General features: G+C 45.8%; 1 protein-coding gene across 1 annotated transcript; it reads left to right on the top strand.

Moving 5' to 3' along the window:
• The first annotated feature begins 1,111 nt into the window (after positions 1 to 1,111).
• Positions 1,112 to 14,828, top strand: KRT18 (keratin 18). Its single transcript, XM_055003332.1, has 7 exons — positions 1,112 to 1,627; positions 9,166 to 9,248; positions 10,042 to 10,198; positions 10,396 to 10,560; positions 11,336 to 11,461; positions 12,840 to 13,063; positions 14,575 to 14,828. Exons 1-7 carry the CDS (start codon positions 1,187 to 1,189, stop codon positions 14,690 to 14,692), a joined length of 1,314 nt encoding a protein of 437 aa, XP_054859307.1. The 5' UTR covers positions 1,112 to 1,186; the 3' UTR covers positions 14,693 to 14,828.
• Positions 14,829 to 17,165: the final 2,337 nt, after the last annotated feature.

Genomic DNA, 17,165 nt, shown 5'->3' with positions numbered 1-17,165 from the left:
TTGCTCTCGACTGCAAACGCTACAAGATGGTTCTGCTTGGAAGTTCTAAAGGAGAAATGGGCTGCAGGTCTGCATACGAGGCGAGATCTTCCACAAACACATTTTCTGGGATCACAAGCAGAATCGGCTGCTGCTTTTTTCCCTAAGCATAGTTCTAGAATTCTTAGTTGTTTGCTTAAACAGTTACGCCAAGAATGTAGGGTCCTACTGAGCAGACACACCTTCAGAATCTTTCAGATTACGAAATGAAGGCTAACCACCAGTATTATGATAGCACTAGGAAAGGGAGAAGGATCCCACCCCAAAAAGCTTTTGTTGTGATTCTGCTTGAAAAATTATCCACGGTGAAAAATGGCCAACTTCAGCTTGACTAGGGCTGTCTAACTAATCCCCCCTCCAATGTCCTTTTATTCAGACGAATCAATATTTTTAGAGCCCTTACAAAGGGTTCTGTCGAACTAGGGTTGCCAGCCTCCAGGTAGTGGCTGGAGAGCTCCCGGAATTACAACTGGCCTCCAGGCCACAGAGATCAGTTCACCTGGAGAAAATGGCTACTTTTGGGGGTGGGCTGTATGTAATTATGCCACGCCAAGGTCCTTTCCTTCCCCAAACCCCACTTTCTCCAGGTTTCACCCCCTAGATCTCCAGGAATTTCCCAACTTGGAGCTGGCAACCCTATGTCGAACTCACAAGTTGGCATTCTGTCTCGTGTCATTTTGCGGGTGGTCTTAATCAAAAAGAGGTATGACGTGGTTTTGGCTTCTGGATTACTCCACGGATGCGCCCCCTTCCTCCTTTGTCCTTTCAACCAACACAGCTAAACTGTCTTGAAATCTTTCCGGCTTGTGAGCGCTAAGCCCTTCAAAGTTGGCAAAACAAGAGCAGATTGCAGGAGACGCTGGCATGCCAAGGAGCTGGCCCTTATCCTTCCTTGCTGGGCCTTTCGGAAGGAGAGGCTCAAGTGACCAGCCTAGGAAAAACAAAGGATCAGCAACAGTATTATCACCAGCCCCACCTTCCCCTGAGCACACAGTGTGGAAGAGGTGGGGCAAGGGAGCCGGCTGGGCCCTCCCTGCTGCCTCTACTCAACTCCTGGCTATAAATTCCACTCTCAGCCAAGCTCAGCAGCCCCACACCTTGCAGCCTTGAGCCGATTCCGCTCCTCTTCCTATCCTAGGCTAGCAAAATGAGCTACTCTCGGTCCACCATCCACTCCAGCTCCTTCAGACCTGTGAATACCACCACAACCCAGAGCATCATCTCCTCCAAGAGGTATGCCCCTATCGCCAGTGCTGCCAGCGTCTATGCTGGAGCCGGAGGTTCTGGGTCTAGAATCTCTGTCTCCAGGTCTTCCAACCTTGGCTCAAGCTACATCGGAGGTGGCGGGGGTGGCTATGGAGGGTTCAGCAGCAGCTTCTCCCTCTCGGGCTCCGGGGTGGTCCAGAACGAGAAGGAGACCATGCAAGAGCTGAATGATCGCCTGGCCAGCTACCTGGACAAGGTGCGCAGCCTGGAGGCCGATAACCGGAAACTGGAGATCCAGATCCGAGAGTACATGGAGAAGAAGGGGCCCAGCACCCAGGACTGGAGCCACTACTTCGACATCATCGAGGACCTAAAGAATCAGGTGAGAAAACCCTCGACCGGCTTCCTGGTGCTTCGTGTCTGCGCGTATGTGCAAGTCCACTTTTATTCCAGATTAATAATTCAGACTACAGCCATATTTATATCTGAAAAACTCTATCCTACTTGCAAGCCACAGCTCTTAATCTTAAGTGCGTATGTGCTGCTACCATATTTGCCGGTAGAGGAAAAGCAGTTTGCCCATGCTGAAGTCTCCATGATTGCTTCATAATATGTTTAACGGCAGAGATCTGACACTTAAAAAGGGCCCTGGGGTTAAACCCAATTTAACCCATAAGGATGTCCCAGGAATAATGTCTGAACATATTGTTTCTGCTGTCTCTTGCCTTAGCACTCTGCACATGCTTGGGAATCTCTTCCGTGTGCAAACCGGCATTTTAAAAAAGCATTCATGGGTAATTGATCTGTGTTATATAGTCCTCCTGAGATAGTATTCAGCAAGCTGCTCTCTTTCAACTTCAGCCCGCTGCGTGAAGTGCATTGCGGGACTGCTGTAAAAATCACTCGGAACATATGTGAAGCACTTTGAATCCTCATAGAGTTATAGTAATGCTGAGTATAGTATTGTTTCTGGGGCCAGCACAGACTTCAAGTGAACCAGGGAGGAACAGAAATCTCCCAAGATAACGTCCAGTCTTACCAAAGTCCAACCTTGTAGTATGACTGTATATGGAGAACAATGGAGGGCTGTTCAGTGCAAAGTTAGAGCTGCCAATTATTGTACCTTAGCACTTTGATCCACAGTAATTAGCAGTGATAATATTCAGCTTCACGTCACAAAAAGCTTCACATATAGCATATCTCTGTTAAAGCAATGGAGGGGGAATGGAGGGGTATTAGCTGACCACCTTGCATGCAGGGGAGGAGAAAAAGGACGGAGGAGTTTGCAACTTTCTCCTTAAAGGGGGGGAAGGGTCAGCAGTAGATGAGAGTTTATATAGGACCCCCCCCACACACACACACACTTTCTTTAAAGATCTACTACCGTAGTCAGATAAATGGCCTTAAGTGGTCAATAGGGTGGCTAGTTTCTCAAACTGCCCCACGAACAGCGGCTTCATGTGCAAGAATTAGAAAGCGAAACTTTTCACTGCACACGAGACGAAGCCTATCACTGGATCATTCCTGTTTGGCAAGCACTGTAAAACACACAACTTTGGCAATCTGCTAAGGAATTGGAGGCAGAGCCTGGTGCCACAGATAAGGGAAAACCTTGGGTGAATGCTCAGCATTGCGTCACCCCAGTAATCTGGGAAGGCGACCCCCCCTTTTTTTGCTTCCATGATCTAGAATCTCACTCCACACCTGAGAATTCAGTGAAAAAATGTTTCCTGTAAACTCAGCAAGTGGCTTCCTTGAACCTTGCTTGAATCGTACACCTCCACCTTTGTGGCCTTGGGTCAGGCATTCATGGTGCCCCCCAATAAAATAAAGAGGGTAAAATTGTATGAGACCAGCAAGGAGGAAGTTATGTCTATTTCTGGCTTAATAGGAACTCTGAAATCTGAACCACCTTGAACAATTGGTAATAACAGATCAGAAAAGGGTGCCTTTGAGTGTGTGCAAAATGCATTTCTCTCACTGTTGAGTAAGTACATTTAGGCTCTAGAGGCTGTTGGCTAAGCAAAAGTCAAAAATGTGAAGCTTGGCTTCTAGCGCTTCACATTTTAGCAATTCAGTGCTATATAGGAGTTTTATGCAGAATAGCCTTACTATACTCAAGAGTATACTATTACACTCCCACCCCACCCCTTTTATCACTGCCTGGCATGCATGCATTTGAAGTTCAACAGATGAAGCCATTCCCATGACAAAAAACTTCACCTATTATATTTCTGCCTCTTATGCAACTCTTAAAAGACAAAGAAACTCTGTGGGAGTGGAGGAGGTTATAGAAAAAGCAGTCCTAATAAAAGGCAGAAGTTAGGTAAGCATGGACAGACACGTGTCTTGCTTAAATAGTAAAGAGTCCAGTAGCACCTTTAAGACTAACCAACTTTATTGTAGTGTAAGCTTTCGAGAGCCACAGCTCTCTTCGTCAAATGCATCTGACGAAGAGAGCTGTGGTTCTCGAAAGCTTACGCTACAATAAAGTTGGTTAGTCTTAAAGGTACTACTGGACTCTTTACTATTTTGCTACTACCTACTAACACGGATAATTCCTCTGGATCCATGTCTTGCTTAAAGGTAGTTTGAGGGCTTCTTCTCTCTCAATATGTGCTCCACAATACGCAGGAGAGAGAGAATGTGGTGTGGGGGTTAGAGTGTCTGAGGGCCAAGCTACAAGTGAGGAATGACACTTGAACGGCAAGTGGATTGAGTGGAGTGCAAGTGAACAGGGAGAAATACACTTGCCGTTCAAGTGTCATTTGTCACTTGTAGCTTGGCCCTAAGTAGAATTGGGGAGACCCAACTTCACAATCTTACAGTGCCATAGAAGCTGGCAGCGAGACCTTGGGCCAGTCATTCTCACTTGACCTAACCTACCTCACAGGATTGTTGTAAAAAATAGAGGAGGTGAGAACCATCTCTGCTGCTGTTCCTTAGAGGAAATGCGGGATGAAAACGTGAAAGGAGTCTCTTTCTTGTCTCTCCCTAGCCAGCTTTGTCAGTCCAAAGTTCAACAGCTGCACTTGCAAGTTAATTATCAACCAACATCAGGCCAGGATCACCAACCTTTCTTCATGACCGGGTTCTTTAAGTACAGCACAGCCGGCAGAAATAAAGCCACTTCAACATTACCGAACACGGAAATTCAGGGCCAAGCTACACATGACGAATGACACTTGAACGGCAAGTGGATTGAGTGGAGGGCAAGTGAACAGGGAGAAATACACTTGCCATTCAAGTGTCATTCGTCATGTGTAGCTTGGCCCTCAGTGGCTGGGTGAACATTCATGTGCAGAAATTCAGCCAGTTGCACAACTTTTAAACCATAGGAGCCTTACAAGAAAAAGCATGCACTCGCAATAGGACACTCTTCACCTGCTCAGAGTTACTCCAACCTTTATTCTTCACGATGGCAGCTGGGTTAGGGGATAAGGTCTGACAAGCCCTGCTTGAAATTAGGTCCAATGGGTTTGAGAAGCTGCCGAACAGAAGGGGGATGTCACCTTCTTAACAGCTCCTGTGCTTTTGACAGTCATGGTGGAGGCAGAAAATCAACAGGTGATGTTCTACCTAGCATACAGGTGCAACTGTTGAATTTCTCCTAGATCAGCAGCTGTTGGCAGCTTGCTAGAGAAAATTCCCAGTTCTTGTCTGGTAGCAAGTTTCAAAGGACAGCCCTTTCCAGAGAAGGGATGTAAGTTTGTTCTGAGTCATATATATAATGAATTAGCAAACATGGCACACACGCACACAAGCACACAAAAACCCACAGTTGTACCACGGTTTGCACCTGGCAAGGACAGGTGTACAGGACAAAAGGAAAAGGAACTGAGTTAGAGGGTGGGGTGATGGCAGCTGAACAGAAAAGAAAGATTATCTGTTGGGCAAAAGCAAGGGGGGGCATCATTTTCCGGAACACTTCCCTTGAATTTTTCCTGGGGAAAAAAATAGCCAGATATGGCCAATATCTATATTTGTTGAGACACACTCGATTCTCATTTTGTAGATGGTAGGCCAGGTACCAGAACATTCCAAGTTTCTATGGGCAATCAGGTTTGATAATAAAACTACTAACCAGGGTGGACTTCACAAGTTATGATTCATCTGGGGTTGGGGGGGGCGGGCATATCCTTCAATGGAAAGCTCCATTCAGACATGGTGCTGGGAGGGGGTGCATATTGCATTGGAAGAGTCCTCCAACATATTGGGTTGTATTTGCCTAAAGTTAATGGACAAACAAGGTTTCATCCTTCCAACCTTTTGACTTGGAGGGCAGAGTCGATTTAGAAGCCTCTTTGCTTATCTAGGGAAGTGGCATTGCTCTTTCTTAATGAATTTGTCCTCATTAAGTACAACACAGCATAACACATTTATTATTTTGAGAGTCCATGCACTTAAATATGATAAATTATCTACTGTCTGTGTAACTTCTCTTTTTATGCATTCTATGAACTTAGGAAGCAAACTTTCGCACCATTAATAAGAAAGAACTATTTTTCAAAACTAAACTAAGTGCAACCATACAGAAAACTTTAAATCAAAGTGCCTTCGAAAAGGTAAAACAGTTCAACATTCCACAAAGTGGTGAGTCCTTTTTCACTAATTCCAAGCAACTGTAGCCCAGGCTTCTGTCCTCTTGTTGGGGAATTTTAGCCCTGCAGAAATAATACAGTCCGAGTAACACCAACCAAACACAATACACAAACACCACTTTAAGTCATATTGTTTGCATACAACATTTGATTACCTTATTCAAGGTGATAAGAGCGTATAAATTATTATTAAGCTCCCCAGCTACCAGCCTCCTCCTCAGCAGCCTGCCTCTAGTTACTGACTCCACCCCACTGGGCTAAACCAATGACCTCATAGGGGTTACAGCTGCACTGGAGGGGTGCAAGAAGAAGGCCCCCAAAGGATGTTTTACCTCTGTTTACCTCTCTGCCTTCGGAAGGAGATTCTCAGTGAATGGACGCAGAGGAGTTAGCCTTGTTAGCCTGTAGTAGCAAAATCAAAAAGAGTCCAGGAGCACCTTTAAGACGAACCAACTTTATTGTAGCATAAGCTTTCGAGAATCACAGTTCTCTTCGTCAGATGCATCTGACAAAGAGAGCTGTGATTCTCGAAAGCTTATGCTACAATAAAGTTGGGTAGTCTTAAAGGTGCGACTGGACTCTCAGTGAATGGAGAGACAGTGCTTATGAGGGAAAGCATGAGGAATAGATGTAGGGATGTTGCAGGGTGGGGAATGTGGGCAAAGTTGCTTTTAGGGCCCTGCCACATCTGTGAGCCCCTAAACAGCTGTCCCTTTTCTTCCAACCCAAAGCCAGGTGAAGGAATACAGAATATGCTGGCGCCTGAACGTCTGGTAGACTATTCAGTGTCTCTCCCTAGAATGCTAAAAGTTCCATTTTCTTTCGTCTAATACTATCTGGACATGGGTCATTTTACAGAATAATATATGCATAAAAATCATAATCCGGCTTCAAGGAAATGAAAATCAGTCAAGTGGTGAAGCAATCTTAGCGAGAACTGAAAATGAACAGAAATGTCTTGATCTTAATTTTCATTTCCCCCCTCCCCTCTTGCAATGGGGCCTAAGGTTGCCACCTTGTAGGCACTAATTTGGGACTTCCAGGGAGTTAAACACTGTTGGATCCTGCAGGATTTCTGAGTATACAGGTTGGAGGGGTTGAGCCAAAAGCTTTGTAGAAAACCATCGCAGAGGGATCCAAAAGAAGATGGAGAACGTCTAGTGGGAGTTGGAGAGGAGAGAGCTGGGCATAAGGGGCAGCAAGGGAGAACACGTTGGTTGCCTTTTCTTTATGGTCCTATGCAAGTTCCTAGCAGCCACACAGACAACGAGCCCCATTTAAGAACTTAATTCATTGGCATTTCAAGATATGCTTGCCTGGCGCACACCCAGCGCTCCAGAGAGCTTCTCACAGGTTTCCTGTTCTTGTTCCTGCGAGAAACAAAGGGCCTCTTTAGCCATTACAAGCCCCCACCTATTAAAAAGGTGTCTCCCCCCCCCACACACACACACTCCATGCAGAGCTCCAGAACCTTTTAAAAACCGCATGAGTGACAACGGTTCAAAAGAGGGCAGCTTTTCCCCTTGCTGAGCGATGATGGGAAAGGTCATTGCTCAGTGGCGAAGAACATGTCTTGTATTCAAAGGTTCTACACATATTTTTATAACTGCTGTACCTCGCCCTGAGCCCGCTTGCAAGAAGGGCAGGTTAGAAGTGTAGTAATAATAACAACAACAACATCCTGTCTTCATTAGCCAGGCTCAGAACTGGCTCTTCTGACCCCTTTAATAGCTGACCCCTTTAATAGCTTGATCTGAAGCAATCGTCAGGCCAGGCTTTTCATGGCATGGAGATATTCTGCAAATCAAACTGCTGTTTACGACTCAAGAGGACCCAAATTTGGGGGGGGGGGTTGTTTGTGGCCAGTGGGCAACCCTACTGAGACCTCTCCTTGATTTGGTGGGCTAAAGGATGTTAGTTTCGTGCTGAGTGAGATTGTACATGTGTTTTGACTGCTGTGGTATCCATGCAAAGATTTCATAGTCCAGAATTTTATATACATACATTATTTTTTTATTTACGTCATTTATAGTCCGCCTTTCTCACTGAGACTCAAGGCGGATTACACAGTATGAGGTTAATACAATCAGTATCGAGTACATTTCAATACAATACCGTAAGGTAAACAGATACAAGTTTAAAAGACATAGCATTAGCAAGGATCCAAGACAGTAGAAAAAAAATACTGGAGCAAAACATAATCAATTCTAGGACGAACATTAGACAACATGGAGCGCTGGTTGTACATAGGAGTATGTACATATACATACAAGTACTCATAGCTGCTGTGTGTGTGTGCTATTGTTAGGATGGGTAGTTCCTGTTACTAACTTGTTTGTTTCTTGTATTCTACAGAAAGTATATACCACCCGAGGCAAACTCTCGGCGATAAAAATATGCAATAAAACCAGCAACCTGAACACCAGATTTAAACACACAGCATAAAAGTCTTTTATTTTTTTATCCACTCTTGCCCAGGTCTGAAGTATACACGTATTTCCTTCCCTAGCAATCTTGTGATCTAGTACAGGGACTGGCCCAATGTCACCCACTGTGCGCCATGGGTAAGGGTTAAAAATTCAACTCTCCCGGATATAAAACTATCCAACACCTTTGGCACTATACTTGCCAGATCACATAAATTAAGGGATTAGTGGCAAAGCTGCGAGCGAGCAGAACCTGCAATTTCTGGATCCAGACACACCTGGGACACCAGTTGCTGATGGGATGTGTCCTGTTAGCAAGGCAAGGGACCAAGTATGTGTTGATACTATATAGGATAACAGCACTTTACTAAAGAGGAGGTTCCCCTTTAAGAATCTTGGTTTCCCAAGCCACGCTGTTGCCTTGGGAACCTGAGAAGGTGAACTGCACCTGTGCTAGCTTAGGCAAACAATGCCTACTGTGTAGGTTGGCAGGAAACCAGAAAGTTCACATTGCACCACCCTCCTTTGACCGAGGAGAAACGGGAAATTAGGTAGTCCTTCTCGTTACGGGACTTATAGCTGGTTCGGTAACGTCATCTTTCAGTTAAGGACTGCTGGTTGAAGCAAAGTCCACAATTGTCAGGATTGCCAACTCTCTTATTGGCCCCCTGCTCTTGTGCCTTTAGAGGCAACGCGCTTTTCCGTGTTTCTGCATGGTCTGAAAATGTCACCTGTTAATGATTGCAGATTGCAAGCTGCTTTTGAAGACATAGGACCCGAGAAAGCCATTCCTTTCAGATCAGTTGGCAACCTTAATGAGGATAATAATAGCACACCTTTCGTCCGTGCACTATGCTCATACTTGTTCCTTGTGCTTTTCTCCCTTGCCACAGATCTTTGACACCACAGTGGAGAATGCTCGCGTTGTGCTACAGATTGACAACGCTCGGTTGGCCGCTGATGACTTCCGTGTCAAGTGAGTGTGGTCCCCCCCGGCTCCAGTTTGCCTTGTCTGCTACTGTTCAGGGACCCATCCTCTGAGACTTTAGAGATTAAGCTGCTAGTTACTGCAATTAGAACAAATTCTCCCACATGTTCCCTGTACCTTGCTCCCATATTGAGAAAGATACATGGGGCAGGCTCTCTAGAAATATGAGCACTTCCAGGGCACCATCTTCAGCCTCCAGAGATCCCATTTCTGGTGCAGTTTGACCGGCGCTTCCCCCTTCCAGCTCATCAAAGCCATTTGGGTGGCAACCAGGGCCAAGCTCTCTCCACTCAGATGTAGAAGTAAGCCACATCCTTCTACCTGCCACCCAAAGGGAAGCTTTCAAATGGGAACCAGTCTTTTTCTTAGTTCTATGTTCACATGGTCTTCCTATGTGATTATAGCATCTTTCTAGGAATACAGACTTGATAGTATGGAGGAAATAGCATCTTCAGAGGACAGACTCTACGGTATACCATAGAGGCTAGAATAAACAGAAGTCCTAGAGTAACATCACAACTCCACTAAGCTCTGTCCCCAAAATCTGCCCTCCCCGGGCGCCACCCCCAAATCTCCAGGAATTTCCCAAGATAGAGCTGTCAACCCTAGCTAGAAACTTATTTTTCCTTTATCTAAAAAAAAATGGGAAGTATCCGTTCTTTCTGCACTTCCATAGAAGCATGCCCTATATACAGCCCTAGAATCCCATGAACCCCAACACACACATTCCATATAATAAGCTGGTGATTGCAAAGACCGTCTCTTCTCTCTTCTCACCTAGGTATGAGGCTGAACTGGCTATCCGTCAGTCAGTGGAAAATGACATCCACGGCCTCCGTAAGGTCATTGATGACACCAACATGAGCCGCCTGCAGCTGGAGAGCGAGATCGAATCCCTGAAGGAGGAGCTGATCTTTATGAAGAAGAACCACCAGGATGTGAGTTTTGTACTACAGGCGCGGGGTAATCGGGAGCTGGGAGAGCAGGAATAAAGATTTGATGGGGAAAGAGCTATTTCCTTTAGCTGGTGTGATGGAGGCCATGGTTATAATGCCAGCGGCTTTGTCGGATAGGGGGGCAGTCTTTGCCCGTCACAGTCTGCGTTGGTTCATTCTGTGCCTTTCTCCTCGCGCAGGAGGTCAACAACTTGCAGGCTCAAATCGCCAGCTCTGGGCTGACGGTGGAAGTGGACGCTCCCAAATCACAGGATCTGGCTAAGATAATGGCGGAGATCCGGGCACAATATGACGTTCTGGCTCAGAAGAACCTGGAAGATTTGGACAAGTACTGGGGCCAGCAGGTAAGCAGACGGGCTTCGGAAACTCGCTTGGGATGAAGCTCATGGGCCCAAAATGTCTTGATGACTATTAACTTAAAGGTGCAAGCAACGAGTCATTACTGACCCATGGGGGGATGCCGCATCACGACGTTTTCTTGGCAGACTTTTTGTTACGGGGTGGTTTGCCGTTGCCTTCCCCAGTCATCTACACTTTACCCCCAGGAAACTGGGTGCTCATTTTACTGACCTCGGAAGGATGGAAGGCTGAGTCAACCATGAGCCGGCTACCTGAACCCGGCTTCTTCCGGGATTGAACTCAGGTTGTGAGCAGAGCTTGGGCTGCAGTACTGCAGCTTACCACTCTGTGCCACGGGCCGGCTTTAAAAGGGAATTAGATTGGAGGAGAAATCCATCGGTGGCTATTAGTCATGATGGATAAATGGAATTTAAGGCCATGTGCTTAAGTTTCAGGTGCAAGGAGGGGGGGCACTTTGGGGCCCTGCTTGTAAGTCTACCAGAGACATCCAATTGCCCACAAAAATAAGAGCCCAGCTCAACAATCTTATTGGTCTCTAAGGTATCCCTGAACAAAAATCGGGCTGGAATATTGCTCTGATCCAGCAGGGTTCTTACGTTCTCAAGGGCTTATTTTTCTTGCTCCTTGAATGGCAATTGACCTCTTTTGACCCAAGTGTGCCCCAAGGTACTTCAAGGTTATCTTGGGCATAGGACATCTCTGATTGGCCCCAAAGTGAGAACCCCTGAAAATAATCCTAACGTTGTGACTCTCTCTTAGATCTCTGAGAGCACCGTCATCATCACTCAAAACACCAAAGAGATCGAAAGCGCCCGTACCACCATCACCGACTTGCGTCGTACTGTCCAGACGTTGGAGATCGAACTGGAGTCTCTGCGCAACCTGGTATGGATTCACACCTAGAGGTCGCCGCTTTGGGTTCCCGTGGGTACAGATCTTGCCGTCCAATAGCAGTAACGGGGCTTAATTGATAGCATCGCTTCACATTCCAGCCTTCAGCATCTTAAGGTCTAGGATGAAACTGAACCGTAGGGGTGAAGGAAATGAAACCTGCATGCGTTAAAAGCATTTCCTTTTTTAAAAAATTACATGTTCTAGGCATTGAAAATGGATTTCGAAACTTAACGCTGGTGAGTCTTTAAAAAGATACCTACCAGACTGGGGAAATTGCCAGCCGTAGGAGCCAGGGAGAAAGCACGACTGTAAAAAAAAGTGTGTGTGTGTTACGCTATGGGAGTGTCGTGACTGTGTCTAGGAAGTGCCCGGTTCTAATCTTTCCTCTGCCACAAACTCCCTACGCTGCCTTGGACAAACTGCTCTCTCTCCGTTTCTTGCCTGCACAATTGGAACAATACTACAGGGTTATTTTAAGGATTACCACAGGTGCAACTGTGCATGGTTGGATATTGTGCTCTCATTGCGCCGTAGCAGTCGTTTGCAACTAGATTGTCTTGCTCACACGAGACAATTCAGTTGCGAATGATTGCCCATGACACAACGATAGCGTAATATCCAACGATGTGTGGATGTAGCGCTAGATAACCTCATGTCAAGTTCTTTCAAAGCGTTATCTAAATGCTAAGCACAAAAACATGGGTCCCTTCTTGAGTCTGCAGGAAGGAAGGACAATATTTGGATGCAGGATTGGTAGCATCTTTTGGAATGGTGTGTGGCTTGCACCAGCTGTTCCTTGGAGTCATGATAAAACCCCAGTGTGGGTATGTGACCTTGGCTGCTTCCACACACGTTGGATAATCCACTTTCAAAACGCTTTAGTGAACATTTATAACTGATTTTCCATGTGTGGAACAAAAAATCCACTTCTAAAGGATAACTAAAGTGCATTGAAAGTGCATTATTCAACGTTTGTGGAAACGGCCCTAGATTTTGCTTTTCTGGAACAGTGACGGTTCTTCCGCTCAATAGAAAAATGTCTAGCTCATTCCGAGGCTGAACTCCCAATTCAAAATGTTTCCATAAACCCAGTTGGAGTCAGAAAATGGTCTACAATTTATGCCCTTTTCAGATTTCTGCAACCCATATCCTACTGTATTTGTGCACTGAATGTTCTAACTATCGATCATATTGCATTTGTTTATTGAATGTCCTAACGGTTGTTCTTATTGACCCGCACTGAATAATCTGCCTTGGTTCTCAATGAGAAAAGCAGACTATAAATAAAATATAGAAATATAGAAACGGCACTGATGAGCTAGGCACAAACTCCTTTTAAAAAATAACATTTCATCCCCCCCTTCAACAGAGAGCAGGTCTGGAGGGTAACCTGCGGGAAGTGGAAGCCCGCTACGGCATGCAGATGGATCAGCTCAACGGGATGTTGCTGCGGGTCGAAGCGGAGCTGACACAGCTGCGGAACGACGTGCAGCGCCAGGCCGAGGAGTATCAGGCTCTGCTGAATATCAAGGACAAACTGGAGGCTGAGATTGCTACCTACAGGCGCCTCCTGGAAGGTGGAGAGGAGCTGAGGTGAGCATCTCTTTTTTGCTCCTTTTCCGGAGCAAAGCTGGAGGAATGCTAGAGCAGGGTCCCAGTTCCCTGCATTCTAGAGATCACTGCCCCTATTCTAGAAAGGGTGGCCTGCTTCCCTTTCTCTGATACACGACAAATGCTTGATTCTACATTTTAAAAATTGTAAAACTAACCTGCTTCCAGTGTAAGAGCCGCCTCTGTTCGGAGGAGCGAGTTATTGTCCTGGTGAGTTGCCTCCGAGTGCTGACATCCCTGCTGTGGGAGTAATGAGATCATTCGATCCCATTCCATGCAGAGACGTGGCAGAATTACCCATCCCGGCAGAGGGTGATTGGAGGCAAACCAATTAGCAGAGCAGTGACTCACACAGAGACCCAGTGAGCACCCTCCTCTGTAAATGGCAACACATCCTTAGCAATCAATAGAATAGTTAAATCCAGCGTAAAAATGTAAAGGACATAAAAATACATTTAGCATTTAAAATCTTATCTTAAAATAGTTCTCTGGGAACCGCAGTAATTCTAATATTTAAAACATTGACATTAAAATAATTAAAATCGTAAAAAGAGCAGGACAGACTATGTATGGCTATTCTTTTTATTATGGAATTTAACCAAATGGAGACAGAATTTGGCTATTTGCCTGGAGATAGTTGGGTTTCCATCAATTAGGAATTTCTCCAGGCAGGCCTTATTTGCCTCTGCAATTGGTCTGTCTAAGAGTGGGGAAATAAACTTGTCCCTATAGAATTGATGGAAAGGACAGCGAAAGAACAGATGAATAAGTGATTCCACTTCACCAGTGGAGCAACAGCAGCGTCTGTCCTCGTATGGGATCCTTCTGTATTTCCCTTCAATGACCATTGAAGGGATAACTTCACATCAGGCCAGGGTGAAAGCTCTTCTATAAGATGGGACATCCAAATGAGTGCGATATCTGGCCATACCCATAACATATCTAGATTCCCTAGGGGCCATAAAATGAGGAGAGTGAGCTAAATCTCGCTGGCATTCTATGTCTCTCTATGTCTTTGTTTAACAATACTTTTTGCCTGGTCACTGCCCTGAGTCAGTAGGTTGGCAGGCGAGAGTCCCAATCTTTCTAGTTTGCTCCTAACCATCCACACCCTCTGTAGCATTACTGAAATAAAGTTGTCTCTGATGGATCCTTTGAGCCGCTTTAGGATTAAGTGGAATACAGACAGAAGCCACTGGGCAGAAAGTTAACAATTCCAAACCGATCTAGTGCATTGTTATATCTTGCAGTTTTGAGTAACCACTTCTTCATAAAGGACATGGGGATTTAGATTTCATAAAACTAGCCTGTATACCACTCGACGTGCCGCTTATCTTGTCCTTTGTGTATGGCCTGTAAAATGGGGTCATTAAGGACTCTTCAAGTCAGGTTGCTAAAATGTGTTATTGTATTTGCGCTGCCTCAAGATTAACCTGGATTGACCAGGAATATCCATTGTTCATTGCTTCTGTTTTCCTTCTGTCCTCCTTCAGCCTGAAAGATGCCCTGTTGGAAAGCACCATGCAAACCACCCAAAAAATCCGCACCACCGCAGTAGTTGATGGCAAAGTGGTATCAGAAACATCTGAAACTAAAGTGATGAAGCGTTAATCCCACCATATACAGCAAGAAATGCCTCCCGATGCAGCAGAAATGTCCTTTGTCCCCAAATTGGAGGCTCTTTGAGAGAGACCGGGGTGGCTCTCTAATTTTTATGAATGCAGTTCAATAAAATTGCTAAGATGAACTGTCACAGTATCTGAGTGACTCATTCAGCAGTTTTCTCAAATGTCCCATGGCCTTATACTGGGAATGGCCTTGTGATAACACCAGGTTAAAGGCCTTGCTTAATTCAGTACCTTTCAATCTTCACGGAACCCCTTTCACGTTGAATTGTGGGCCACGGAACCCCCGTGTTAGACTGCAGTAGATTCTCGGGTCTGGTTCGAGGCGCATGGAACAGCCACCTGTGGGGCTCTTGATGAAGTGCACCCTAAAAAGTGCACCCATAGGGAAGATCAACAGTGGTAGAGGAGTTGTCTTTTGGAGAACCTCTTCCATCATTACTGATCTTCCTATTGAAGTCACGGCAGGAAACACAATGCAAGAAATTCCACTACAAAATGATTGAACAATGATTATTCAGAAAGGTGCTTTGTAACTGTGAGAGAAGGTAAAGCAACGGGACAGCCTGTCACTTAGTGTTAGGGCACTCATCTTGGTTCGATGTAGTGGTGAAGAGCAGCAGGACTCTAATCTGGAGAATCGGGTTTGATTCCCCGCTCCTCCACTTGAAGCCAGCTGGGTGACCTTGGGTCAGTCACAGCTTCTAGGAGCTCTCTCAGCCCCACCTCACAGGGTGATTGTTGTTGTGGGGATAATAATAACATACTTTGTAAACCGCTCTGAGTGGGCATTAAGTTGTCCTGAAGAGCAATATATAAATCAGATGTTGCTGTTGTTGTTAAACCAGCTTGAGACACAATGAGCTACAATGATGTGACAGAAAGACAAATGATGTCTGAGCCATATGAAGGGACGAAGAGGAGCCAGGAGTATGGCTTTATTACAGCATTTATACCCCAATGTTTTCCTCAGTAGAGAGCCAAAGTGGCTTGGATCATTTTCCTCTCCTCCATTGTCTCCTCACAACAAACCCTGCGAGGTAGGTTAGGCTGAGAGTTTCAGACCATCCCAAGGTCACCCAGTGAGCTTCAATGGCAGAGCAAGGAATCGAACCTGGGTCTCCCAGTCCGTCACTCAAGTCACTAGTACCCCCACGATGGCTCTCTTTACTGCTAAGACTGTAGGCAACAGACCAAGAGGGCCAGAAAGCACAAGCTAGGAGTAGCACTCTAGTGACGAAGTAGCCATAAAAGAGTCCTCTAGACCAACGCGTGACTTTGCCTTGCCATTTAGATGCTCCACTCAGTATGCCTGCACAGAGAGACCCGACACCTTTGTACTCTGTGCATGTGCGTTAGTAAAAGGTCAAGCATAGACAGCTTCAAGAGGGGATTGGATAAACATACGGAGCAGAGGTCCATCAGTGGCTATTAGCCACAAGGTATAGAAGGGACTCTCTGTCTATGGCAGTGATGCTCTGTATTCTTGGCGTTTGGGGGGGGGGGCAACCAGTGGGAGGGCTTCTAGTGCCCCTTCCCCATTGGCAGACCTCCTGAGGACACCTGGTTTTTTGGCCACTGTGTGACACAGAGTGTTGGACTGGATGGGCCATTGGCCTGATTCAACATGGCTTCTCTTACGTTCTTATGTCCTTCCAAAAAGGAGGAAAGATACATAATGGGTTGGATCTAGACTAAATGGCAATTTTCCCCACTTGGCACTGCATGCCGTTCCTCTGGGCCCTCTCTCACCCAGGAGCATCATTTGATGGGAGATCTGTGGTCTGCAGTGGGAGTGGGAGGAGGCAAGAAAATTCCCTTTTGCCTTTGGGAAATTTATCCCAGATCCAACCCAATCATTCTAGACAGGCTTGTGCGCCAGCAGGAGCAGGTTGAAGAACTCTGCAGTAGGGAATTTTCATCCCTGGAGAGGCTTAAAATAAAAGTTGGACAAGTTTTTGATTGTATTCATTCAGTTGCCCTTGGGACAATAGGGCTTTTCTAAACCGATACCCATCCCAGGTCATAAAAGGGAGGACCGTTTTTCTGTTTTCTTGGCCCACAGGCTTTAATTAGCATTCTTGCTGATGACCCAGGAGAACTTTTGGCCTCTAAAGATGCCACTCCCTCACCCAAAACAAGAAAAGAGTGCAGGAAGAAAACTCAACACTGAGAGCCAAGCTACAAGTGACGCCTTACACAGGTTGGACACTAGTCGGCTTCCCTCAAGTTTTGATGGGAAATGTAGGCGTCCTGGTCTCGCAGCTGTAATGGAGAGCCAAGCTGTAAAACCAGGACGCCTACATTTCCCATCAAAACTTGAGGGAAGCTGACAAGTGTCCAACCTGTGTAAGGCGTCACTTGTAGCTTGGCCCTCACTTATGATAAACAAGTCTGTCTTAGGAATGTGACTTAGGCAGGGGCTTGAATAGGGTGCTGATGGCCAAAATAAGTCTGGC

Source organism: Eublepharis macularius, chromosome 19 (assembly GCF_028583425.1).
Source record: "Eublepharis macularius isolate TG4126 chromosome 19, MPM_Emac_v1.0, whole genome shotgun sequence".
NCBI lineage: Eukaryota > Metazoa > Chordata > Lepidosauria > Squamata > Eublepharidae > Eublepharis > Eublepharis macularius.
This window is presented reverse-complemented; position numbering and strand designations above follow the sequence as displayed.